At 31.3% G+C, this 25,538-nt stretch overlaps 4 protein-coding genes across 8 annotated transcripts; 3 read left to right on the forward strand and 1 right to left on the reverse strand.

Moving 5' to 3' along the window:
• Positions 1-2,406: 2,406 nt before the first annotated feature.
• Positions 2,407-6,414, forward strand: LOC108470459 (ankyrin repeat domain-containing protein 2A-like). The gene is made up of 9 exons (XM_017771774.2): positions 2,407-2,561; positions 2,671-2,721; positions 3,142-3,305; positions 4,158-4,370; positions 4,460-4,608; positions 4,777-4,942; positions 5,026-5,118; positions 5,892-6,031; positions 6,129-6,414. Exons 2-9 carry the CDS (start codon positions 2,685-2,687, stop codon positions 6,226-6,228), a joined length of 1,062 nt encoding a protein of 353 aa, XP_017627263.1. The 5' UTR covers positions 2,407-2,561; positions 2,671-2,684; the 3' UTR covers positions 6,229-6,414.
• Positions 6,415-7,640: 1,226 nt separating this feature from the next.
• LOC108472898 (UDP-rhamnose/UDP-galactose transporter 3-like) lies at positions 7,641-11,382 on the forward strand. 4 transcript variants are annotated; one of them, XM_053026543.1, is made up of 7 exons: positions 7,641-7,934; positions 8,016-8,093; positions 8,197-8,358; positions 9,127-9,311; positions 9,453-9,653; positions 10,508-10,669; positions 10,783-11,382. In XM_053026543.1, exons 3-7 carry the CDS (start codon positions 8,226-8,228, stop codon positions 11,137-11,139), a joined length of 1,038 nt encoding a protein of 345 aa, XP_052882503.1. In that variant the 5' UTR covers positions 7,641-7,934; positions 8,016-8,093; positions 8,197-8,225; the 3' UTR covers positions 11,140-11,382. The 4 variants fall into 4 exon arrangements, with proteins under 4 accessions (XP_052882503.1, XP_052882504.1, XP_017629950.1 ...); XM_053026544.1 differs by having other exon boundaries at positions 7,641-7,834; XM_017774461.2 differs by lacking the exon at positions 8,016-8,093.
• A 374-nt stretch (positions 11,383-11,756) lies between these two features.
• On the reverse strand, positions 11,757-16,246 carry LOC108471751 (AP-1 complex subunit sigma-1-like). Its single transcript, XM_017773321.2, has 7 exons — positions 16,136-16,246; positions 15,304-15,390; positions 13,781-13,872; positions 13,567-13,675; positions 13,130-13,165; positions 12,604-12,690; positions 11,757-11,831 (listed from the first exon to the last, which is right to left on the reverse strand). The coding sequence occupies exons 1-7, from the start codon at positions 16,136-16,138 to the stop codon at positions 11,757-11,759; spliced, it is 489 nt and encodes a 162-aa protein (XP_017628810.2). The 5' UTR covers positions 16,139-16,246.
• Positions 16,247-21,345: 5,099 nt separating this feature from the next.
• Positions 21,346-25,096, forward strand: LOC108470744 (protein FAR1-RELATED SEQUENCE 9). 2 transcript variants are annotated; one of them, XR_001869376.2, is made up of 4 exons: positions 21,346-21,652; positions 22,461-23,959; positions 24,212-24,376; positions 24,665-24,768. XR_001869376.2 is itself a non-coding variant. In XM_017772188.2 (3 exons), exons 2-3 carry the CDS (start codon positions 22,478-22,480, stop codon positions 24,830-24,832), a joined length of 1,650 nt encoding a protein of 549 aa, XP_017627677.1. In that variant the 5' UTR covers positions 21,346-21,652; positions 22,461-22,477; the 3' UTR covers positions 24,833-25,096. The 2 variants fall into 2 exon arrangements, 1 of the variants encoding a protein (XP_017627677.1); XM_017772188.2 differs by lacking the exon at positions 24,212-24,376 and having other exon boundaries at positions 24,665-25,096.
• Positions 25,097-25,538: the final 442 nt, after the last annotated feature.

The raw sequence follows: 25,538 nt of genomic DNA on the forward strand, positions 1-25,538 counted from the left end.
ATGAAAATTGAATAAATGATCAAATTGAGCATTTCAGTTCAGTGACAAGATGAATTGAAGGAAAAGATCATGGTTGGACCATGGCAACAATTGATAAGTGATAGCTTCGGCTACACTTATCTGATCAAGGAAAAGTGAAAGTGATAAGTGATAGCTTCGGCTACACTTATCTGATCAATGACAAGTGAAAAGTGGTAGCTTCAACTACCTGATCAGTGAAAAGTGGTAGCTTCTGCTACCTGATCAGTGAAAAGTGGTAGTTTCGGCTACCTGATCAGTGAAAAATGGTAGCTCCAGCTACCTGATCAGTGAATAGTGGTAGCTTCGGCTACAAGTGACAAGTGACAAGTGATTTTCGTATAAGACCATATCTGGGATATGGCATCAGTGTGATATATGCTACTGTATAAGACCATGTCTGGGATATGACATCAGTGAGATATGTGATTCGTGTAAGACCATAGCTGGGCTATGGCATCGATATATGAATATGTGTAAGACCATAGCTGGGCTATGGCATCATTATGTGAAGATGTGTAAGACCATAGTTGAACTATGGCATCGAGAAAACGAAGTACTCAATTTCATAAGACGTTCACTAATTTGACAAAGTTTAGTAAGTGTTACATGAAATTATGTGATACAAGGAAGTACTAGTTGATAAGATACGAGTATAGAACTTGGTTGATAAATGAATTCATTTGTGATTGTATAATTGTTCATTTTGAATGTACTGTCCATATGTATTGATAATTCAAATGTTTTAATGAATAAAATTCCGATATGGAATAAATTGAACACGAGACAAATAATTATGAAATTGAACTCGGAATTCATGAAAATGACGATTATTGATATATGGAGACATGAGACATTGATATATGAATATGGAAAATGTTTGATAAATGTGTTTATTCATAATTATAGAATTATATACCTCATGTGTACTATTTGCATAAAGATGATATTTCAAATACTTTGGTTATTTAAGCTTAAATATGAAATAGTCTGAAATCAATATAAGTTGTTATGAAAATATATTTAGATTACAAAGATATGGCTGATATATGTTGTATGATTACATAACGTGAAATTGTGTATATATATGAGAAATTGAATGAGAATGAAGCCCATACACGTTTCTTGTTATTTATATGAAGTGTACAACTGACAAGGGTGATGAAGTTATAAACAGAGAGTTACACGGGTTGAAAACACGAGCGTGTGACTCTCCAAAGTGTGAAAATTTTTTAAGTATTGCAAAAGTTTCATATGTTTACGGTTTGGTCCCGAACCACCCTGAATGTATGTTTTGGGCCCCGTAGGCTCATATAAGGGACGTTAAACATATGTATGAAAGTTTTTAATTTAGAAAAAAATTTATGGCTGATTTTTTTACATGATTGATCATATTAAGTTTGGTAATGCCTCGTACCCTATTCTAGGCTCGGAATACGGGTAGGGGGTGTTACACAATCAATAAAATGCATGGAAACTACCAAGCCTTAGATCATACTTTAGCATGAGAACTGAACTAGAAATTCATAAGTTGTGTGACCATTCAATAAAAGCCTCTAATGCCAAACATAATAATGCTTCAAAACCTCATAATTTAGTAAGCACTTTAATGTTAAGACCAGTGGCGGAGTTAAGGAGGCTGGCAGAGGTTTTGGCCCCCTAAAATAGAAAATTTTTCATTTAGGCATTTTATAATTTATAAAATTTTAAATTGGTAATGGTAAAATTGTACTTTGACCATCCTAAAAATGATAAAAATTTGATTTAATCCTTTAAAAATTTCCGCTCCTCCCCCTTAAAATTTTTTTTCTAGCTCCGCCATTGGTTAAGAACTTCAAGTAGCTACGAAGCTAATATATATACCAAAAAATCATATATAAATTAATTTCATACTCTTCCAACTTTGTGATGGTTAAGTAATGGGGGAGTTGTCGATTAAGTTTTAGCTTGATTGGTATATGTATTGTTGCTAATGCAGTAGGACGTGGGCTCAAGTGCGTTGAAGCACATTATCCTCCTATTTATGAGTTAAAGAGAGATTATGGGGAGAGCAGATATGATCAAAATATATAATAAGATGTAGAAATTATATATATATATATATAATATAATTTAACTTTCACCTCCTCATTTAAATCAATGTTAAAAGAATCTTCCAATCCTAAATTCAACATTTTTATTTACTTATTTGACCTTCACGTATATAATATAAGTTACATAATCAAATCTTTTATTTAAAAATTCCACATAATTCAAATTAATGAAATTATCATTGAAATCAATCGTTAAATAAGAAAAAGAAAAGCTAACGAGAAGTTAAATTCTTGAAATCAATCGTTAAATTTTAAATGCACAAATAATATGGGGATTAAAAGGGTAATAGGACGTTTTAGACCCCGCTATTGTCATTTAACTCCTAATTGTCAGAGACCAGAGTCTTAGCCCTTTCGTTCTCTTATTTTATTATCATTTCAATTTTTTTTTTTTTGAAATATTTCCTTCACTTTTAGCTACACAAACTCCAAAACCTCAAAAATCAAGAGGTGTAGTTTCAATTTATTTTATGATCAATTTGCTAATTTTCTCTACTAAATTTATTTTAAATTCTAATCTCTAACACTTTCTTTTTGGTTTTTAAATTGTTGAATTCAGCTATTTGACCCGATATGTCTTCCAACTCGCAGAAGGAATCCACTGCTACTGGTCAGCTTAATCTCAGATTCTTTTTCTATGTTTTTTTTTTTTGCTGTTAAATTAGATTTTTGTATTTTATTCTGAGATCTGTTTGAGCTCCGTCTCATTGTTTCTTAATCGTCAGTTGACTTAATTTAGTGTTGTGGATTGTTCTAATCACTACTGTTTAGTACCATGTTTCGGTGATGAATTGATGTTGTTTTCGAATCCGAAGTAGAAAGGTAAGTTTCTTCGTTATTTTCAATGCTATATTGTAATTGTTTATTATATTTCCTTTAAGTAGTACTAAATTTAGTTCTTATACTTGTATTAGGGATTTTGTTGATTGGGACTGAGTAACATCGATTAATCCGATCTGTCTTGGTTGTGGAGTTCGTAAATTTATAAGTTCGGTTGGTTTTTTTATGCTTTTTTTTCTTGTCTTTTTAGGTGAGAAATCGAATTTGACAACGGAGGGCGAAAGCTCAAAACCTGAAACCTCCACGGGAGAGTCAAAACCAGCACAGGGTGGAGCTTCACCTGATACCATGCCTGGAATGGGGTTCACCCCACCTAATCCCTTCGATTTCTCAGCCATGAGTGGCCTTCTTAATGTGAGCTTCTCTTCTTTTATTTTAAATCTTGTTTTGGATTGTTATGAATTGTTTCTTTGAATGGGGAAAAAAATACAATCGTCTTTAAGTTATTCATTTGATCAACTTTTGATAATCATAGCTCATCACTTTGTTCCGTGTCTTTGCCGATGCTGCAGTAGTATGGCATCATAAATTCTATGGTTAACCTCATTGATTCACTGTTTCAGTAGAGTACTTATAATTTTATAGCACCTAGTATGACATCCTTGCTAATGGCTTGGGGCTGACAGAATAAAACAGTGTCCACTGATAATTTTAAGGCTTGGGTAAGGTTGTAAATTGGTCTGTAGTTGCACTTGGGGACATTAAATTTTGCGGGGTCTGTCTTTATGGGGCTCAAAGTTCAATCTGACATAGCTAGAATGGGGTGTCAAGTAGTGGTGGCAAATGGACAGGTTTGGTTGGGTCATATAGAGTTAAAGTCATTCTAGATTTTGGCTGTTATGTGTTTGAGTTATTTTCAGGTCGGGTTTCCCTTTAGTTCAGGTGAATGAAATTTGTATTTTTTTTTAATGAAAAAGTTGTTATTAATTTTAGTGTCAAGTTCAATTTTTTAGGTGTTTGGGTCAGATCGTTCTTCAGTTTAAGGTACAGCTCATTTTGGATTTCGTTTAATTTGCATTCAGATCTTTGACTTTTTAGTCAATTCAGGTATTTATAGTTTCTAAAATTTGTTATTCTAGTGACTGAATTCAGTCTGATGTTAATCTCATATTGCATTCCCTTCAGACTTGGTGGCTGTAACAACTTTGTCTTTAAATCTCAACAAATTTTAACTTTTGGCTTATGGATGTTAATAATTTCGGTTAGGATCCAAGCATCAAGGAACTAGCTGAGCAGATAGCAAAAGACCCTTCGTTTAACCAAATGGCTGAGCAGCTCAGTAAAACTTTTCAAGGGGCAGCAGTTGAAGAGAGTATTCCACAGTTTGATCCACAGCAGTACTATTCAACTATGCAACAGGTTATGCAAAATCCCCAGTTTATGAGCATGGCTGAGCACCTTGGTAATGCATTAATGCAGGTATATGTGGGTTCTGCAAGTTTAAGCAGATTTATGATTTTTTTGTTTATCTTATGTATGGTAGATGAAGTTTTAGTGTCTTTCTTCAGGATCCAGCTATGTCTAGTATGCTTGACAGTTTGACTAATCCTCAACACAAAGATCAGATTGAGGAAAGGATGTCACGCATTAAAGAAGATCCATCATTGAAACATATCCTAGAAGAAATAGAGACCAGCGGTCCTGCAGCAATGATGAGGTGATTGATCAAAATACTAGGAGATTAAGAGCATCATCATATCATAAGCTTGTGTTGTGTGCATTACTTTTCCTATAAGCTTGTGGGCATAACTTTTTCTCCTTTAGAATATCTACATTCAAAAATTTCTTCGCTAAAATATTAATAAAGAAAAGGATTCTATTCTAGGTACTGGAATGATAAAGAAGTTCTGCAGAAGTTAGGTGAAGCAATGGGTGTGGCTGGTTCAGGAGATGCAGCCACCTCTGCTGGTAACTCTGCTGCAGATGAAGGCGATGTAGGAAATGAGGATGAGTCAGTTGTACACAATTGTGCTAGTGTTGGTGATGTTGAGGTATGGCTGAATGAACCCTTCGTACAGATGTTCTTCCCCTTTGACAGATAATCTAGAAACTCTTGACTGTATTCATTACTTAGGGTCTAAAAGCTGCGCTAGATTCTGGTGCTGACAAGGATGAAGAAGATTCAGAGGGAAGGACAGCATTGCATTTTGCCTGTGGATACGGTGAGGTAAAATAATATTCTAACTGAATCTCTCTCTCTCTCTCTCTCTCTCTCTCTCTCTGTGCTGTTGCATCACCTGAGAAATGAAGTGTTTTCATCTGGCTAGGACAAATTTGGTGTTGAAATAAGATAGTTTTAATCACTAAGGTAGCCTTGATCTTATCTATAACTTTTAGAAAAAGGTTAAAGAAAACACAGTTAACTTTGAATTTTAAAATGAATTTTATTTTGAAAAGGTAAAAACTTATAATATAAAATAATCACTATTTCGGAAGGAAGTTCTGAATTCACGCATTAAAAGGGTAACTATTGACTCATTATTTTAGAAAACACTTCACCTTGATGAAAAGAAGTCTCTTTTGGATGAGAATCAGTTCATTACCCATCTTAGCGAGTTGATTACCTTTGGTGATTTAAGATCAGTGTCAAGTAGCACTGAGATTTCTAATAGCATCGATGCTGTAGAATTTGGATCCTTTTTGCTTGTAGCATCTCATCTTGGGATCTTTAAGGTGGGGAGAAATTTTATATCACTATTACATATCTAAACACAAATCAATAAGGCTCTGCTAATGATTATCAGATGTCATTGTTATCATGGAATCCGTCAACTACTAAGCTATGCTTTCTTCTTGGTTTAGTGGTATTTTATATCCATTCCAGCTAATGCACATGTTATGTTTCTATAGCTTTGTAGATTTCCTTGCAAAGGAATGGGTGTAATTTCATGTTCATTTTATGGCTGGGTAAAGCTAATACAAATTTGATTTTATATTAAGGTGAAATGCGCTCAAATCCTTCTTGAAGCTGGAGCAGCAGTGGATGCTTTGGACAAGAACAAGAATACTGCACTTCATTATGCAGCTGGCTATGGACGGAAAGACTGCGTTGCCCTTCTACTGAAGAATGGCGCTGCTGTGTAAGTAAAACAAATTGTCAGTAAACCATTAATTTTGATCTCTCATGAGTATCGACCTTTTTTTTTCTTTCTCCTGTAACGTAACTTCTTACTGCAGAACTCTCCAAAACATGGACGGCAAGACTCCGATCGATGTTGCGAAGCTCAATGATCAGCACGAGGTAGTAAAGTTACTCGAGAAGGATGCCTTTCTGTGAGCTGGGAAGTGGCGCTGGTAAGTAAGGGGTATCGATCAAAGCTCGACCCATTTTATCTTTTTACAGATATGCTATTTATAGAATGGATTCTTCATGTGGAGAATGAGACAAGATATACGAATACTTATTTGAAAAACCTGGTGAAGTTAATGAAAATAGAAATGTGTAATCACAAATTTATTTAAAGGGGACGACATTGTTGGACGTGATGGAACCTGTTGCCAAAGTGGTCATCTTATCTGCAACTCTAAGTCCGTGACACTAGGCTATAAATATGAGAGAAAGAGACCTTCCAATTCCGTCCGTTGATCCATTCAATAGCCTCATAGCTGTCGCTTTCCTCCTCGATAAAATGATAGCCAACATTTCAGGCCCAGCGAAGACCCTGTACCCACAACTCTGTTTGAACAATAGAGCAGCTTTCAATTCGGCTTGAAAAACCCTGCAACCAGTTCCCATTATGATCACGTTGCCGTCATTGTTCATAACCCATCAGAGTTTAGCTTTATCCAGTCGGTAGGTGGCGTAAACCATTTTCATAAAGATCTGTTGCTACGCTTCTGCGCTATACCATTCCCCATCGAAAGTGTAATGTCCTCAGCCCAATGGAAAGCTTTAATAATTATCTCTTCAGAAGAGGAGAAATTTTCATGGAGAAACCATGATGTGACCGCAAATTGAGTGCCCCGGTTAGACCTTCCAAAAAAAAAAAAACACACTTTCAACTATTAATATAGTTCATGTGTTTCAAATGTTCCACGGCGGATTTAAACTATTGTGTTACTATTTAAGGTTTAAATTGACAATTTAATTAATGGAATAACTCGATTGATATCAGATTTATTCATGGGTTGGTGCGGTTTTAAAGGTCCATTTAAAATTTGAGAGAATTTGGGTAAAAATATTAGACTTTAAAAATAAACTTTGACTAAAAAATTAGACTCGTTTAAAATATGGGTTGGGCTCAGTTTGAATATTTAAGGCTTAAATTTTGCCCAATTCATTTTAAGTTTATAATACTTCATATTATGATATTTTTATATAATATGTAATTTAAGACACATTAAAAAATAAATCTATGCTAAATATATAATACTACTATAATGTAGATATTAAAAAATGTCGACTATATAAAAATTTTAATAAATAAAAATTACAAAATTATTAAATATTAAAATAAAACAATAAAAATATTCTTTTAAAAATAATATGGGTGAGTCTAAAATGAGTTTGAGTTATTCTTTTGTAAAGAAGGACAAGTTTAAGTAAAATTTTAGGTCTAGATTTCACGCCGAGTCAAATTTAACATATCATATTTAAGCTTGACATGAATTCGGCCCGGCCCATTAACACCTCTAATTGTTATAATCTTATAATTTTGATATTTAGAAAATATAACTAGAGCCATTGAAATTAACCTTTTCCTCTTATAAAAACACATCAAGCCGGCAAGGTGTCATGAATTTGTACGGTGTAAGATCAAAGTTAAATATTGATGCCAAGAAAATGTATGGATTTTTCTTCAGATTTATTCGAAACTGTAACAACTTTGAGCGTTTTCATTATTGCAACTATGAGCGTTTAAGATTCATCATTGCGAAATGAGGTAAGGATCCGGGATTTACGAGTATGAAATTGCTGATTGGTAGAAAAGAAAAGAAAAGAAAAGAAAAGCTTAAGAAAAAGAAAAGTCAACCAACGGAATGGTATTTTTACTTTTTTTATTTTTCTTTATTCACATCAAACAGTATCTGAACGAGTCGTTGGCTGCCTATGATCTATAATAGCCAATGGACTTTGAACTTGGACATTGCTGCCGTTCCTTTCCATTTGTTTCCATGAAATTCAACAATTGTATAATTTAGGTATCAAAGCAGTTTATATTAAGTCCTCTTACGCGTTTTACTGCCACACATTCTGCTTAGAGTTCCAAAATTTTGGTTATATATCTGCTGATTTACGTTTCAGATCTGTATTGGAAAATTTGGTACTGAGACATGGAGAGAGAGAAGAAACAGTCATCTGCCGTATCGGATATCGGAGCTTGGGCTTTGAACGTCGTCAGCTCCGTTGGCCTTATTATGGCTAACAAACAGCTCATGTCCCCCGCCGGTTATGCCTTCGTTTTCGGTCAGTTGCTCTTTCGTTTCTTTCTCCATTTCCGATCTGTAGACTTATTACTTGCTATTCATAGTACGATTCTAGCAAAAAAAGAAAAAGAAAAATCGGGAACCAATTTCAACCATTGTTGGATACGATTTTGGTTTTAGTTTTATTTAATTTTGTTCAATTTTAGCTCAATTATTGCTTAAATTTGAAGTCGAATTAGTTCGAATCTATAGAAGACAAAGTTCATCTTGTACTATTTTCTCCATTTATAGTATACAAATCCGAGATGTTATTTAAAAGTCATCAACCTCAGTATTCTTAGCATTTTGATGATTATTAAAAAATACAGGGGCATAGTGGTAGGCAGGTGGCTAGATGAGAGAATTGCCTCTTAAATCCTCCATAAATTAAAACATTAAATTTGAGTCCTTTTAGCCTTTCATTAAAAGGAGTAATTTCAATTTTGGACCTTATAGAAAGTTAATAATTCAATCTAAGCTTTTCCAACACAAAATCTTTTAGCATTGACCCCTCCAAAATTTTAAAATTTTATTTTGGTCCCCAAACAAAATTTATGGCTTCGCTCTTGATGAAATATATTCACTATCCCAAAATTTAAAAGAAAAATCAAAACCAGACCATAAATATCATTAATTCTCACCTTCAGAAAACATTTTAAAGAAAAAAAAAAGGAACATTGTGTTTGATGAAATATACCAAATTTATTTGTTGATTTAATTTTGTTAGCACCTGCTGGAAATCTAACAAGCTGATTGGTGCTTTTTACAGCGACAACGTTAACTGGGTTCCACTTTTGTATGACTGGCATAATCGGATTAGTGTCAAAGGCCAGTGGTTACACCACCCAAAAAAAGGTTCCATTATGGGAACTTCTCTGGTTCTCCATTGTCGCCAATACTTCAATTACTGGGATGAACTTGAGCCTTATGCTGAATTCAGTTGGATTTTATCAAGTAATTAAAATTCCTTGTACCTATGTTACTCGGATTCGAATATTAGTGTCAGGATGAAAAAACAATAGAAACCAGTGAATGGTTTGAGATTATGATTTAGATATTGAAGATAAAAATGGTGATGGGTTTTTAATGATACAGATTTCAAAGCTAAGTATGATACCGGTCGTTTGTGTGATGGAATGGATCCTCCATGGGAAACAATATTCGAGCAAAGTGAAGGTGGCAGTGATGGTGGTGGTGGTTGGTGTGGGTGTTTGTACTGTTACCGATGTCAAAGTTAATGCCCAGGGCTTCCTTTGTGCTTTTGTTGCTGTCCTTTCTACCTCCTTGCAACAAATTGTAAGCATCTCTTCCTACTACATATTATCCTTTCTTCTTTACTCCATGTGGATTCGAACTTGAAAATTATGTCAGATTCAATTAGATTTGATCTAAAATTAAAGTTGAACTCATTCTAAATTTGAAACATTTCATGTTCAAAATATCTAACAAGTGATTTGTAATTGAAACGATGAGAGGATGAAATGACAAGAGAAAATAATATCATTTTCCTTATTTGGAATAATCTCATTATAACTTCTGATTATATCTGTTATTTTTTAAGATAATGCTTAAAACTACTGATAATCCCTTCCTAGCCCATAAATAAGAGGATAATATGTTTCAGCGCATTTGAATCCATGTCCTTCTGCATTGACAAAAATGTCTATGTCAATCGAGTTAAGACTCAACCAGCTTAAGTTACTTAATTTTTAATTACCTTGATTTCGAGAAAAAATTAAGGAAAAGAAAGTGATATTTTTGTTTTAACAATCTCATTATAAGTTCTAATCATATTTATCATTTTTGACATAATGCTTAGAACTACCCATAGCCCTTTATCAACCCATAAATAAGAGGATAATACGTTTCAATATACTCAAACTCATGTCCTCCAACATTGGCTGCTATTTTTCTCTTCTGAATCTGAACTTTCCACATATTAGTTGAACAAAGATATCTTTCACTTTATTATTTTTTTCTTTTATAATTATTCACCTCAGCATAGTCATACGTGTGCATATGTTTACTAAAAAAACTTAAATGCATGACATGAACATTGGTGAGTCATTCTTTGTTACCACATTTTGATAATTTAATTAAAAATCTCTGGATTTTAAGTTTAACCATATGTTTTTTCTTTGTGGCAACAGTCAATCGGGTCCTTACAGAAGAAATATGCAATAGGGTCCTTTGAATTGCTGAGCCAAACAGCTCCGATCCAAGCCCTATCTCTTTTATTGCTGGGTCCATTCGTTGATTACTTCCTCACCGGCAATTTACTCCCAACTTATCACTTATCCTCCGCCGCATTTGTAAGTCCTTCTCGTCTCTTCGTAACTAAATTGATTTTCGATTAATCATTATATATTACAAAAAAAAAATAATAATAATAACTTAATTATGAAATGGTTGATTGGGTGTGCAGTTCTTCATACTGGTATCATGTTCCTTAGCCGTATTCTGCAATATAAGCCAATATCTCTGCATCGGACGGTTCTCCGCGGTCTCGTTCCAGGTTTTAGGCCACATGAAAACGGTTTGTGTCTTGATATTGGGATGGCTACTCTTTGATTCAGAGCTAACATTTAAAAACATACTTGGGATGGCCATTGCTGTGCTTGGCATGCTCCTATATAGTTGGGCTGTTGAAGCAGACAAGGCTACATCGTTGCCTAAACATGGTTCGGACCATGTTAAACTGTTGTTGAAAGAGCACGAAATGGACGGTTCGTCTCCGGTTAAAGACGTTGAGCTCGGAGTTGGAGGGTTATCTCGTGGTTAGATGATTTTTTGATACGGGTATACGTTAAATTCTTTTGTTTTTTAGATTTTTTTTTATATATTTGGAGGATTATATCTTAGTATTGATTTATACCTATGTCGAGTATAGAATGATTGGTTACTAGATAGAGTGTATAAAATGTTCAATTTAATTTATTAATTTTGTTAATATGTGATATTTCATTGTAATACGTTGTATTCATTTGTGATACAATATTTTTGATGAAAAATAATTGGTCCCTAATACATTTTTTTTATCGTATTAATGTGATTCTAAGAATTTATTAATGTTAGTAAATTTAAATTTTTTCTATTATTTAGGAAAATATTTATTTTACTTTTTTATTAAATTAAAATAATTTTACTTGTTATTAACAAAATAAACCAGGCATGTAATATACATTCCCCACATAAATTCATTTAAAATAATTTATCACATTCATACACTAAAATCAACCAAAAATAATCTATTTTATTTAAATGTAATTGTATATACTTAAATTTTTTTCCATATTATTAAAATATCATAATACCATACTCATATTCAAATATTTATTTAATACGAATATTAAATAATAAAATTACTTTAAAATATGAAAAATAATCGACCCTCCTAACCTACTTTGCGGCATGTGCGATTATATTGCTAATGGTACTACCGGTTTGCTCTTTTGCGGCCTCCACCAGTGAATCCTACAACTCAGACAAATAAATAAAAAAGGAAAAAACATTAATTCACTCGAAAATTTTGAAAGTAAAGGTATTTTATTAATTAGTCGAACCAAGACGATATCCAATTTTTAGAAGGATTTCTGGTTCAAATTTGTAATCACTTAAGTTGAAACTAGGTCTATTCATGAATCAGATTATCCATTCAGATTAAAAGGTTCGTCCGAAATTTAAAAAGGTTTGACTAAAAATATTAGGCCCGAAAAATAAGCTTGAACAAAAAAATTAAACCCATCTAAAATAAATCGTGTTTAAGCTTAAACATTCAAAGCCCGAGTCAACCCGACCTATCCTGTTTTAAGTTTATAATATGTTATATTATAAATATTATGTAATTTAAAATATATTAAAAAATAAATTTATACTAAATATAAAATATTATTTTAATGTAAACATTAAAATAATATTAAAATGACAATATAAATATTTTCAGTAAATAAAAATATATATAATTATTAAATATTAAAATAATATAATATAAATATTTTTAAAAAAATTTAAAAATAATATGAGCGGGCTTAAAATAGGTTTGAATTAATTTTTTTGCAAATATAGACGAATTTGAGTAAAATTTTAGGTCCAAATTTTAGGCCAGGCTAAGCTTGGGCAAGCATAAAATATGCTATTATCATGTTTAGATCTGGTCCATGAACACTCTAGTTGAATCTCGATTTTCTTTTTAAAAAAAATAAAATTACTAGGCATGAATTTTTTGTAATTAATTAAGTTGATGTACCTGTGCAGCTACTGAACGTACAACAGTTCTTTTGCTTGACTCTTGAAGTTCACCAGATATCAAGATTTCATCCAATATATAGTACGCCTTCAATTTCAAACATCATATTCGGGTTTGAGTGTCAGTTAGAGATATGTGTTTACTGCGAGTAGGTTGAACTTTTTAAAATGGTTCTATATATATAATTGTAAATTGTTGTAAAATGATTTTCTTTACTTGGGTGATAATGATTCGGTCTAAATCGATTTTGTAAAAAATTTACAATTTACTGTGCAATATTTTGATTTTCAAAAACTAAATCAAAATTGAATTGAATATCAAAAGTAACTAAACCAAATTTAATTGGTTCGTATCTGTTTGATTTATCAATTTTTAAGTTTATGAATAATGAATCAAACAGAATATTTTCAAATAATAATTGAATCGAAATCGAATCAAATTAAATAAATTAAACTGAACATTACAGTTCGAACCGATTCTCGATATTTCGCTCAGCCCTATTAGAGGGAAAGGATAATAAACATACCTTATGAAAGTTGTAGATCAAGTCCAATTCACAAACCTGTCTAAATAATTCCACAATTAGAGATGGAAAACAGTGTAGTTATGGTAAAAAGTATTATAAAAATCCTTATATTAGGAGTCGACTTGCATTTTATTATCTCTATTAAAAAATAATCTCTAAATATTAGATCAAATAATAAATTTATCCTTTTATTAAATTTTTTATTTATTTATACTTTTAAAATTTTATCACTATATGTCGAATAAGATACATGCACATATAATTGTCTCGATTATTTTATCAGTCACATCAATTTTAATAATAAAAATAAATAAAACTTTTAACAAAAAACAATTTATTCTTTTATCTAATGTACAAACCTTTATGCATGTATGTGTATGTGTGGCATTCAATAATACACCTAACAGAGGTGAAAAGTTTAGTTAAGGTAAACTCACACTGCCAAAGTATCTGTCAAGAACCTCAACATAGTGATGAATAATTTCCAGGATCTCTAATTCATTGCCATCAGGATCTATGCACATGCAGAAATAAAGGCTAGCATATCTGCATTAATTTAATATTATATAAAAATCCCAGAAACCAGATTCATAGTTTTTGATATATATATATATATATATATATATATATATGTGTTTTTGTTTTAATTACCTTTTATAAACGACTTTAAGTCCTCTCCATTCCACAAAATTGCAGAGTCTGGGGCCTCTTGTGAGAATCACCCCACTCAGCTCTCGGAGTACCTATGCCATTTGTCACAATTAGATATGTTCATAGATTGGGTTATTTATTCAAATTTGAATGTTCATTTGAAATTAATGAAGATTTAAATAAAAATATTAGGCCCAAAAAATAAGTTTGGACAAAAAATTAAGCCTGTTTAAAATATGAATCGAGTTCAAGTTTGAACATTTAAGGCCCAAACCCGGCCTAGCTCGACGTGACCCGCTTTTAAAAGTTTATAATACTTTATATTGTGTTATTTTTATATATAATGTAATTTAGAACATATTAAAAAACTAAACCTATACTAAATATATAATACTACTCTAATGTAAGAATTAAAATAATGTTAAAATGACTGTATAATATATTTCAATAAATAAAAATAAAAATAAAAATATTATTAAATATTAAAATAATATAATATAAATATTTTAAACAATAATATGAATGGGTTTCGATAAAATTTTAAGCTCATATTTAGAGATAAGACAAACTTAAATAAGTATAAAATATGTAAACACCTCTGATCACAATCTCTAAACCAAAAGCAAAGTACCAAATACAAAGGACAATTGCTGCACATTCTTATGATTCTGATGGGTATGGATATGTTATGTTACATTGATTTTTTATTTTTATTTTAATATTTTGTTTAACATGTATTCCAATATGGATATAGTGATTTGACATTTTTATTACATGAAAATTTATGATAATTAAATTAAAATTTGAAATTTAGTTCTTGTACTTTTATTTTTAAGAATTTAGTCACTCTACTTTTCAGATTTAGGTTTAAGTGTCAACACAATTAACTTTTTTTTGGTTAAACTTGTTGGTGTGCGATTTTTCAAATAAAAAAATACTCGCTCGGTAGTAATGTAATTAAAAAAAGATGTTGTAATGAACTTGAATTTAACAAAATATTTTAATAATGTTAACATTGGACCTGAATTTTAAAATCTGAAAAGTATAGAAATTAAATTCCTAAAATAAAAGAACATACACTAAATTCTAAATTTCTGAAAAATACAAGAATTTATACATATTTTAACCTGAAATTGGACACAAATGTACCTAATACAGGGTAGAGCCAAAATTTTTAATAAAAACAATAAAAAATTAAGGATGAAAGCTAAAACCTTTTTGTTAAAAAGGGTTTAAATTTGAAATATTTAAAAAAAAACTAAAAATACAATTATTTATTAGTTCAAAGGATAAAAGACATGGTAAGTTATTAGACAGGTCTTTTTTTGCCCGTGACATAGAAAGTATGTGACAAAAAAAAGAAACTTACTTATTCAGAGAGTTCTTAGAGAATCATTTCAATATATATATATATATAAACTTGTCAATTACGGATATTCAAACACAAATATTTCAAAAAACAATCGAGAAATCTTACATAAATAATAAATAAAGAAGTAAATAAAAATGGTAGTCATATATACCTTAGATCTTTCCTTCTTAGAATAAGTAGAATACCATTTTGTCAACCTAACTTTCCCTTGTCTACTGATTAGAAGTACAAAGTGAATCTGAAACAATTTCATACCACATATTACTACTATGACAAATATGGATATATAATTATCTTAATCAAATATACTTATATTCAACACTTGATCTAACATATATTTAAATATAAATATAGATTGAAGGTCTATATACGCCATATCCCTAGATTTCAGAATACAATTGTTGATCATATGACTAAATTTACGATTACAAATTTTATAGGGATTCAATGGTTCTTACTTAGTACCAGATTTAACTCGGATGTATTATTTCAATTCTATGAGGAACTAATGTAATTTTATAGTGTTTTCGTGTTTTATCTAAAATATATATAAACATAGATTACGAAGATAAAATCTTTTAAATATATATTGAATACATATTTATATATAACACTCGCATTCAAATTCAAGTGTTACTAAAGATTTGTTAAAAAAAGTGTCACTAAAGATAATATATTCTAGCTTTGAAATGTCCAAAATAACCATTAAATTGAAATGTTTTAAGTATGATCCGATGTGATTAGTAAAGGGAGTAAAGTTTTTAGAATGTTGATTGGAAAACATATAGTTGATGAGAATGTGCAAGGCTTAGATTCAATCAAATTAGGAAAGCAAAATTAAAAAAAAATCATAAAATTCATGTTTAGATGAAGAATCGAACCATCGCAACCTTACTTTTTACCTTGTGGCATGCATTTATTATGTTTGGAATCGCAATAAATGCAACATTTTAAATCATATATGAAAATGATGAGTTAATTACCATCGTTGACGTCGGCCGGGACGGGAACTCAAAATGAAAATCAGGGCTGATCTCAAGGCTGAGAAAGCAAGTGGTATCTCCAATTCTCGGATTTGTGCTGCTAAGATTTTTGCAGTTATCTGAATTATTTTAATCTAATGATTCAAGCAAATGGCTTAAAATTTTCATATTGGAGAGAGATTGGAGAAAAGGATAAAATTTTTTCGAAATACTCGGATCGCATGCCATCCGCATTTGCCCTTCAAAAAATATCCTAAAAAAGACAATTTGTTATTTTTGCCTCACATGCCAATGCCATATTTTCTTCAAACATTTACTTGATGAATGATTTGCACAAATCAAAATCATATCCCTTTGCAATACATGTAGCTGAATTGTTAGGGTTCGATGAAGCTTGTATCAGTGGCGAATCTTAGCCAGCTCCCTAAAATGAATTTTTTTTCTTTAAATCTCTTTATAATTTATAAAATTTAAAATTAGTAATAATAAAATTACACTTTGGCCTCCCAAATGATAACATTTTGATTTAATCCTTTAAGAATTATAAAGATATAGGCTATTAAAATGGTAAAATTAATTTTTTTTTTTACTATCATAAAAATATACAATTTAATTCCGCCCTTCTAAAATAATTTTCTGACTTCACCCCTGGTTTGTATAGAAAAGTTTGGCTTCCAATTTTCCATAAACAACCATGTTATTGAATATGAAAAAATTTTCCATAAACAACCATGTTATTGAATATGAGAAGGTTGTATTCTATCGATCTATAATGACATTTGAAAGCAAACCACATTGCTATACCAAAATGGCATTTTTAAAAAGGTGGTTGTTGATGTAATTTTGTTGGCCTTGGTTAAGCTATGTGGTAAAGGTGCAAAACAACAGTGAGCTAAGACATATCGAAGTTTATGCTTTGAACTACTTTTCGATGTTTAAGTCAATATTTTGGTAGAGACGAAGGAATATTGAAAGATGAAGATAGAATAAGATCATATGTGGGAGATGTTATATATAAGAAGATGTTAATGTTTAGCATTTATATAAGATTCAGAAATTACAAAAATGCTATTCAAATCTAAATATGATTCAATGATTGGTTAACATAATTTTTTTTTTGTAGAAAATAACAATATAAAGTGAGACATCAACTAGTTACATTTTAACTCGATATTGATCGAGTTAAATTGGTTAATAGCAAACTTTTCACTGAATCTGGGGGATTGTCGTATAGTTGCAAACTTGAAACTCCAAGAATATAACATTTAACTATATGATCAATCACTTCATTATGAATTTTTAAAATATGATGGATTCTTACTCTCCATCTCCTTCTCAGGACTTGATGCAACAAATGTAACTCAACCAAACAGCTATTTTCTCCTTCACCAGTAGTGCATTATTACACTCAACCTCTATTTATTTAAACCCCTTCTCTTAAGCCATGATTAGAACTTCCAATATAATTCTTCTTATTTCTTAAGGATGTTAGCAACATATTTCTCTGCCTAGAATCTTTTATTTGTTGAAGGAAGATGAATTCATATTAATCTTTAGGCCTTACATGGATTTAGGTAGAATTTATTTGAGTATTACCGGTGATGAATCATTAGCATCATCGATTGTTTCTACCTTGAATGATATATCCTTCCATGATTGATTATGCAAAAACCACTTGGCTAAGTGAAGATGCACCAAGCTTGTTGGGTTAAGGCTTTATAAAGATCCACATGCCTAGCCCACCTAGCCATTCAAGCTATTCTAGCTACAAAAATAAACCTTAATGGTTCCATCCTTTTTTTTTTTACAAATATACTTTGGGGGTTCTTCTACATGACATCATATAGACTAGAAGCTATTCTTGTTTTGTTGAGAAGTATTTCTTCCATTTTAATAACTCTCTTTACGTTTCAGTATTTATTGGGACATAGGTCTTATTGTATATGGGAAAATTCACTTTGCCATTTGCCTTTTAAAAATAAGGTGGGATAGTTTTTATGTTTTAAAAGAAAGTGAGAGGTGGGATAGTTCACTCAAAAGATAAAAGAGAGAAAAACCTTTGACTCAAATAAATTTTTTTTCCTTAAGCATTTTTTATCAACTCTTCAATAGGAGTTCATCAGTGGTTTGTTAAAGTTGATTTTAGGGTAATGACTAATAGATTTGAATATGTTAGTTGTGTACAGTCTTATCTTTTATCATGGTATTGTAGTTTCGTAATTTTAATTTCAAAATCAACCATATTTTAGGTGATATTTTTAACTTTTTTCTTTTGTTTGTTTGCGGTTACTTGTTATTAGTCTTATTGGAGTTATATGTTCAATGTAATAGTTTTATATTGTGAATTTTGTAGCCAGAACTTTAAATATAGTTGAGCTTTTGAGTTGAGTGTTAAGTCAATGTTATTTTTACCCTCTATTTTAAAATGGTTTTTTTCACGTAAAAATCATGTCTCATTTATTTTCTTGTGATTGTTTGGTGTTCATTGAAGAGATATTGTGTTATTGTGGTCGCCATAGTTGCCAACTTGTGTTTATTGGGAGAAAGAAAGAACATTGGTTGTGTTTTTGTGCTATTTGGTAATTTCAATTTCGTTCCTTCAAATTGGTATCAAAGTTTAATTTTCATGTTTGGTAGTTATGAAAATTAACACAAGTAGAACGATTGTGTTGAATGGTACGAATTATCAACTTTGCTGAAATAAAATGAAAGACCTTTTGTTTGTGAATGTTTTACATCTTCCTATTTTTGTCACTCAAAAACTCAAGCTTAAAATGATAACAAGTAGGCATTTGAACATCAACAGGTGCATGGTTTTATTCAATAATTTGGTGACGAAAATGTTTACAATTACACTGATCAAGAGACACATCCAAACATAATGTGGAATAAACTTGAAAACATATATGTTACGAAATTTTAGCTTTTTAATTTATTTTTAGGGGAGAAGCAAATATAAAGGCAAAAATGATAGAGATAAAAGCCGAAGCAAGTTAAGATCAAGATACAAGAATCTGACTATTATCATATTGTTGCAAGAAAAGTCATATCAGGAAACACCGTTACAAGTGCAAAAATTAAAATACTATTTTCACAACTGAAAGAATCAAACATAATTCGAAGGAAAAGCATTATCACCTAAAGAAGTATGCAATTTTAAGAGTAGGGGATAGGGTTAACATAACTCAAACATGTGCCAAATAGGTGTCTAGTTAGACTTTTAACCACTAGTTAGACTTTTAACCACAACTCCATTTAAGTTAAGACATTAAAAATATCATATTATTAAATATGACTATTGTTATATGTAATCACTTTGTTAGACAACCTTGCCAAAATCAGTCACATTCGATCAGAGAATAAGAAGTTTGCCTGAATCAAAGATAGAGAAAGATAGAGAGCTACACCTCCAGAGAAAACACCACATTTTGTATTGCATTTTCATGATGATGAAGATGTCATATTCTTCACCAACACTTATCTCTCACATGTTCAGCACATGAGCCCTTGTTAAGTCAAACCCACTTAAGTCACTCCAAAGTGAAATAGCAAACCAAACCATATTCTTTTTTTTTATTTAATTTATCATTAATTTTAATTTTTATGAACTAAAATAAATATTTTATATTTAAAATAGTTAAAATAACTTAAAAATCTATATACAATATATATTTAAATGTTATATAATTTTTTATTAAAAAAACTTTCAAACTTTAGTAAATAATATTCAAAAGCCACAAAAATAAATGTTGTTTTATCAAAATAACCCGAAACCCAAATTAATATAAAAAAATTAAAAATCTGAAATAATTTATTTTGAATGGTTTGAAAATTTTTAAAAACATGATTGAATCAAACAGAATTCATCCCTACTCATCAAAACTAGACTAGACAGCTTTCGACACCCTTATTCGAACCATCCATAACCACCAACATCAAACCATGTATCAACAAATAACTTACTATTATGAATTAATTAGATACACAAACTCCATGGAGAAATTATTAAAATTCCATTTTATATACAAATAAGTTATCTTATTATAATGTACTTTTTTTCATTTTATATTTTTAATAAGAAATTCACATATGGCGATATTTGAAACCATGACACCAACACTTATAAAACCTTAATTTTATCACTTTAACCAAAATTTCATTTTAATTTTTATATAAATTTTAATATTTTTACACAAAAACTTTTTGCATCAATGCCATAATTTAGTATTTATTATTGTTTTCACTACAAAATTATACATTTTGTTTGGTATTTAACCCCTTGTATTCATAGTAACATTAACTCTCAAATAAACCGAAAGTTGAATTACGTCAGACCTTGAAAGGGAGAAGCTCTCCTAATATCTATTTTCTCCATTTACAAAACTTGAATTCAAATTCTTGTTTAAAGAGGTAATGATGATTCAAAGTTAATCAAAAACCAATATCCAATGTTGTAAGTATCAGTTCGGTCTTGAACTAATCAAACTATGATTCAATTATCGGTTTAACCATTCGAAATTTAAAGAAAAATAAAAAACAAAATAATTAATAATAAATAGAAAAATCATAAAATCATAAAATAAATAAATTATAACAACAAAAGCAAATATTTGCCCTTTTACATAATTTTCTTATCCAATTTCAAGGACCATATTTTGGTATAAAAGTTCAATTCTACTATCGTGCTTATATTTTATGAAAGTTATGGATTTAGTCCTTATACTTTAATTTTATTATTTTTACTTATATTTTTAAACTTTAAAATTTCAGTTCTCACACAATGATATCTATTAAATTCATTAAGTTGTGTTATTTCTAAAATCCGACGTGACAAACATATTATCATATGTGTAATGTTATGTCAACTTGTTATTTCCACATATTACTCACTAAAAATTCAGTTAATTGATTAGCGATTGTCGTCTGTGTCAAGATTAAATTTTTAAAATTTGAAAAGTACAGGGATTTAGAACGATCCCTTTGGAAAATATGGACAAATCTATTAGTGTATGCACAATATGAGACCAGTAATTGAATTTAATCAAATAGATATAACTGTAACTATTTGAGTCAGAATTAAAATTTCAAATTTTTAAAGAAAAGAGACTAAAATTGATCAATTCAAAAAAGATAAGGACTAAATTTAATCAAATCAAAACATAGGGACTAAATACATAATTTTTGTTTAACGACTAATAATAGTAGAATTTAACCAAAAAAAAAAAAAACCTCAATACCCTTCGTTCACGGACACAAGGCCTTGAAAAAAAGAAAAAGAAAACAACACAGCCATGAGTTTCCATCTTTCTGCAAACTGAGTTGTTGATGAAAGGAAACAGCAGTTGTAAAAAGTGTGGGCAAATCGCCCAACTGTAACCAAGCAAACAATAAGACTAAATTTCTTTTGACCCATCCCCAAATTCCCATTTCAACTTCATCAATAACAAGTCAATTCCTCGCCTTACATTGAACTGCGGTGAAAAAAAATCAGCTTTTTATCTCAAATCAGGGCTTTGGGTCAGTTTCCTATTCTTTCATTATCATCATTCATCATTTTTATGTTTATATTCATTTGGTTTCTTCTAATTTTCGTGTTTTGCTGTTTATGAATTGATATTTTTGTTTTCCAATTAATTCAATGCTTATATTGAGAGTTAGAAGCTTGCTTGGAGTAGGTTTTCGGTTCTGGGTTCGAATGATTTTATGTTTTGGATTAAGAAACTTCTTTATGTTTTTTCACCAGAGGGTTCATATTAAACGAATTTATATCCAATCCCACCATTATAGAAAAGCTTAATATATGCATATATGTGTGTGTGTGTGTGTGTGTGTACATAGCATAAAGGATGTTGAGGGTTGGGTATCCGGAAAGGGATCGTAGAGGCCGGAATTTGAATCCGGTGCTGGCTTAGTGTTACCCTCCGAAGGATGGTTGCATGAACTAACTGAACTAATATTCAGGGTTCAAAACTGGAATTTGAATCCTATACCTACTTAGTACTGCCTCTTAAGGATGAGTGCATGAACCTATTGAGCTAATCTTCGGGCTCAAAAGCTTTTTATTGTCGTCAATAAAATCTATATAGAAATTGGATATGAAATTTTCTGTTTCTGAAACCTATTATGTTTGTTTTCGGTCAATGAAAGATGGTGTAAAGAATATTAGCTCTAGCATATCCTAATTTATTCAGTTGACCTTATAAATCGACGCTTAAATTATTAGGTGAGGGCGGTGAGTCGCTGCTTAAGCATTGATCAAATGTGTAGTAACTAAGAACTTGAATGAGGAGCTTAAACACATTTTGTTTCTTTTTGTTTGGTACAGTGGGATTTTAGAGAGAAATGAGTGCCACAAGACACCGGGCCGTAGGGGGTGGGGTTAACCATGTATTGGACTATTTGAGACGAATGCAAGCGGAGAATCCTTCGTTCTTTTATGCAATTCAAGGTGATAATGACCACACCGGTGGAAGCATATTTTGGGTGGATGCAACATCAAGGATGAATTACGCTTACTTTGGGGATACTGTCGTATTTGACACAACATATAGGACCAATCGTTATAGGGTTCCATTTGCCTCGTTTAGTGGACTCAACCACCATGGGCAGCCGGTGCTGTTTGGTTGTGCTTTAATTCTCAATGACTCTGAGGCCTCATTTGCATGGCTATTCCAAACTTGGCTTCATGCAATGTCTGATCGTCGTCCCATCTCAATAACAACTGACCCTGATCGTCTCATACAGATGGCTGTCACACAGGTTCTTCCAGAAACACGCCTTAGATTCAATAGGTGGAGCATTTTCAAAGAAACCCAAGAGAAGCTGGCTCACATATACCAATCACAGCCTACATTCGAAATAGAATTTAAGAAATGCGTTAATGAGACTGAGACAATTAATGAGTTTGAATCATCATGGGTTTCGCTTCTGGAACGTTACTTTGTTATGGACAATGAATGGCTTCAGTCAATGTACAATGCTCGGCAAGAGTGGGTCCCTGCTTATATGCGAGATATCTTCTTTGGGGACTTTTCTATAACCGAGAGAAACATAGGTTTAAACTCATTCTTTGAAGGGTTTGTGAATGCATCGACCACCATACAGATGTTGATTAAACAGTATGAGAAAGCCGTAGCAAGTTGGCACGAGAAAGAGTTAAAGTCTGATTATGACAGCACCAACACTTCACCGGTTCTTAAGACACCATCTCCTATGGAAAAACAAGCTGCTAATCTCTATACGCGAAGAATATTCATGAAGTTCCAGGAGGAGCTAGTTGAGACCCTTGCCAATCCTGCCACTAAAATCGATGACTCAGGAACAGTTGCAACATATCGGGTGGCCAAATTCGGGGAAGAGCACAAAGCGCACACCGTTAATTTCACTTCTTTTGAGATGAAAGCTAATTGCAGTTGCCAAATGTTTGAACATTCCGGGATCATATGCAGGCACATATTAGCAGTTTTCAGAGCGAAAAATGTTCTCACACTACCTTCACAATATGTACTAAAGCGATGGACGAGAAATGCCAAAATTGGAGACATGCAGGATGAACATGCTACCGAATTGCCAAATAATTCCCGGGAATCCTTAACAGATCGGTACAATACTCTACGCCAAGAAGCTATTAAGTACGTTGAAGAAGGGGCGAAATCTATTCATGTTTACAATGTGGCAATGGATGCTTTACAAGAGGCACTGAAAAAGGTTAGCTCTGCAAAAAACCAAAGCCCTATATCTGCTGAAGATGGAGCACTGAGCAATGGACGTAATCAAGAGTTGCATGCAGCTGGAGATATCGAGACAGTGGCATGTCAATCTGCGGTCAGTTTCTCCTACTTTATATATATATATTTGCTGGCATTTAGGGCTTGGACGGTTGATCGGTGTTTAGTTATTCAGTCCTGTTGATGTGTTGGTATGTTCATCGAGTCATATCAACAATACTCATCTGAGATTAACAGCGGTACCAACATAACTCTAACTCAATGCTAACTTTTTTACACTACTGCCTCAATGATTTGGGTTAGTATGTATGTGTGTATTATCTAACTGACTGCAATCTTTTTCTATTAGAGAGGATCCCACCAGAGCGCCTTCTACTTCTATTAGGCCCTAAACTAAGATCAAAATCATTCTCGACAAACACATAAAAAGTGCATCCATATTTTTCATTTGGTCTGGGTAGAGACCAAAGGTCTTGAATGATTGATCCAGCCGAACCACTCAAAAGATAAATAGGTATTTTTTTATTTCTTCATGCTCGTTCCTAGCTCAAACCACCATTCCTACAGATAAGAATCCCATTCATTACATGATTTCTTCTTCATATAGATAGATACAGGACATACGAAGCAATTACATGATCATTTTTATGATATATATCTGACCCTTGTGTTCATTTATCTTAAGCACACTGATACATGTGCGTGCGTGGGAAAAGAACAATCTTGGACGCATTACCATCTTTGTTTTTTGTTGTATTTGTAATTGAAATCTATGTTATTTTCCTATCATTTTGTCAACCAGGACGAGAAGGAAAAGAAAATCCGGGAATTGACAACAGAGTTGGAGAGCATAAACCGCCGATGCGAAGTGTACAGAGCGAATCTGCTGGCTGTGTTGAGGGACATGGAAGAACAGAAGTTAAAGCTGTCTGTTAAAGTTCAAAATGCAAGGCTTAATTTGAGAGAGTGAAAGCAATGAGTAAAAAAGAAATGTTGTGAAAATGAGTCTTTGGTAGCATTTGATTTTGGCATTCTTAGATGATTTGGCAAAGAATTAATGAATAGCTGGTTGGATTAATTTGCCAATGTAGTTCAACTTGTATTGAAAATATATTGTATTATATATTTTAGGGTAAGAACAGATTTCTAGGTTTTTTTTTAAATTAGAAGATTTAAATATCACATTATTTTTTTATTTTATCATTTACTATATATAATATATGGGGTTGACTAAGTCGGTGTTACGAGTCAACAATATTAATTCAAAATTGCTCAAATAACTTTTGGGGAGAGTATTAAATAATATTATAATAATGCTTTCTTAATTTTATATAAAATCTTTTAATACAAAATAAAAATAAATTAAATGTCTAAGATTCAAAGCTCGGATTTGATTTGTATGGGTGAAAGTACCATAAAATTTTCTGTACTATATTTTAGATTGTATTTTAGCTCATAATGTACATTAGATAAGTAAGTAAAATAGACTCTTATAGAGCTTAGTGTTTATATATGAGATATAATAACAATTTTAACCCTTAATCTTTACACATTTATTCAATTTGATCTCTATTTTTTATTTGAAGTAAATTAGAAATTTTAAAATTAATAAGGTTAATATTTAAATTAATGAGGCATGGTAACAAAATTTTAAAAATTTCAATTAGGCCTTTTAA

This window comes from Gossypium arboreum, chromosome 4, assembly GCF_025698485.1.
Source record: "Gossypium arboreum isolate Shixiya-1 chromosome 4, ASM2569848v2, whole genome shotgun sequence".
In the NCBI taxonomy this organism is placed as follows: Eukaryota; Viridiplantae; Streptophyta; class Magnoliopsida; order Malvales; family Malvaceae; genus Gossypium; species Gossypium arboreum.

Bases quoted from the DNA above. Each gene is read 5' to 3' on its own strand.
- LOC108470459 (XM_017771774.2), top strand. From the start codon at position 2,685: ATGTCTTCCAACTCGCAGAAGGAATCCACTGCTACTG. The intron at 3,306-4,157 runs GTGAGCTTCTCT...AATTTCGGTTAG, and splicing joins CCATGAGTGGCCTTCTTAAT to GATCCAAGCATCAAGGAACT. The intron at 4,609-4,776 runs GTGATTGATCAA...ATTCTATTCTAG, and splicing joins GGTCCTGCAGCAATGATGAG to GTACTGGAATGATAAAGAAG.
- LOC108472898 (XM_053026543.1), top strand. From the start codon at position 8,226: ATGGAGAGAGAGAAGAAACAGTCATCTGCCGTATCGGATATCGGAGCT. The intron at 9,312-9,452 runs GTAATTAAAATT...TTAATGATACAG, and splicing joins ATTCAGTTGGATTTTATCAA to ATTTCAAAGCTAAGTATGAT. The intron at 9,654-10,507 runs GTAAGCATCTCT...TTGTGGCAACAG, and splicing joins CTACCTCCTTGCAACAAATT to TCAATCGGGTCCTTACAGAA.
- LOC108471751 (XM_017773321.2), bottom strand. The intron at 13,873-15,303 runs GTATATATGACT...CAAATGGCATAG, and splicing joins CTAAGAAGGAAAGATCTAAG to GTACTCCGAGAGCTGAGTGG. The intron at 13,676-13,780 runs GTAATTAAAACA...AAATTAATGCAG, and splicing joins CTTAAAGTCGTTTATAAAAG to ATATGCTAGCCTTTATTTCT.
- LOC108470744 (XM_017772188.2), top strand. From the start codon at position 22,478: ATGAGTGCCACAAGACACCGGGCCGTAGGGGGTGGGGTTAACCATGTA. The intron at 23,960-24,664 runs GTCAGTTTCTCC...TTTGTCAACCAG, and splicing joins CAGTGGCATGTCAATCTGCG to GACGAGAAGGAAAAGAAAAT.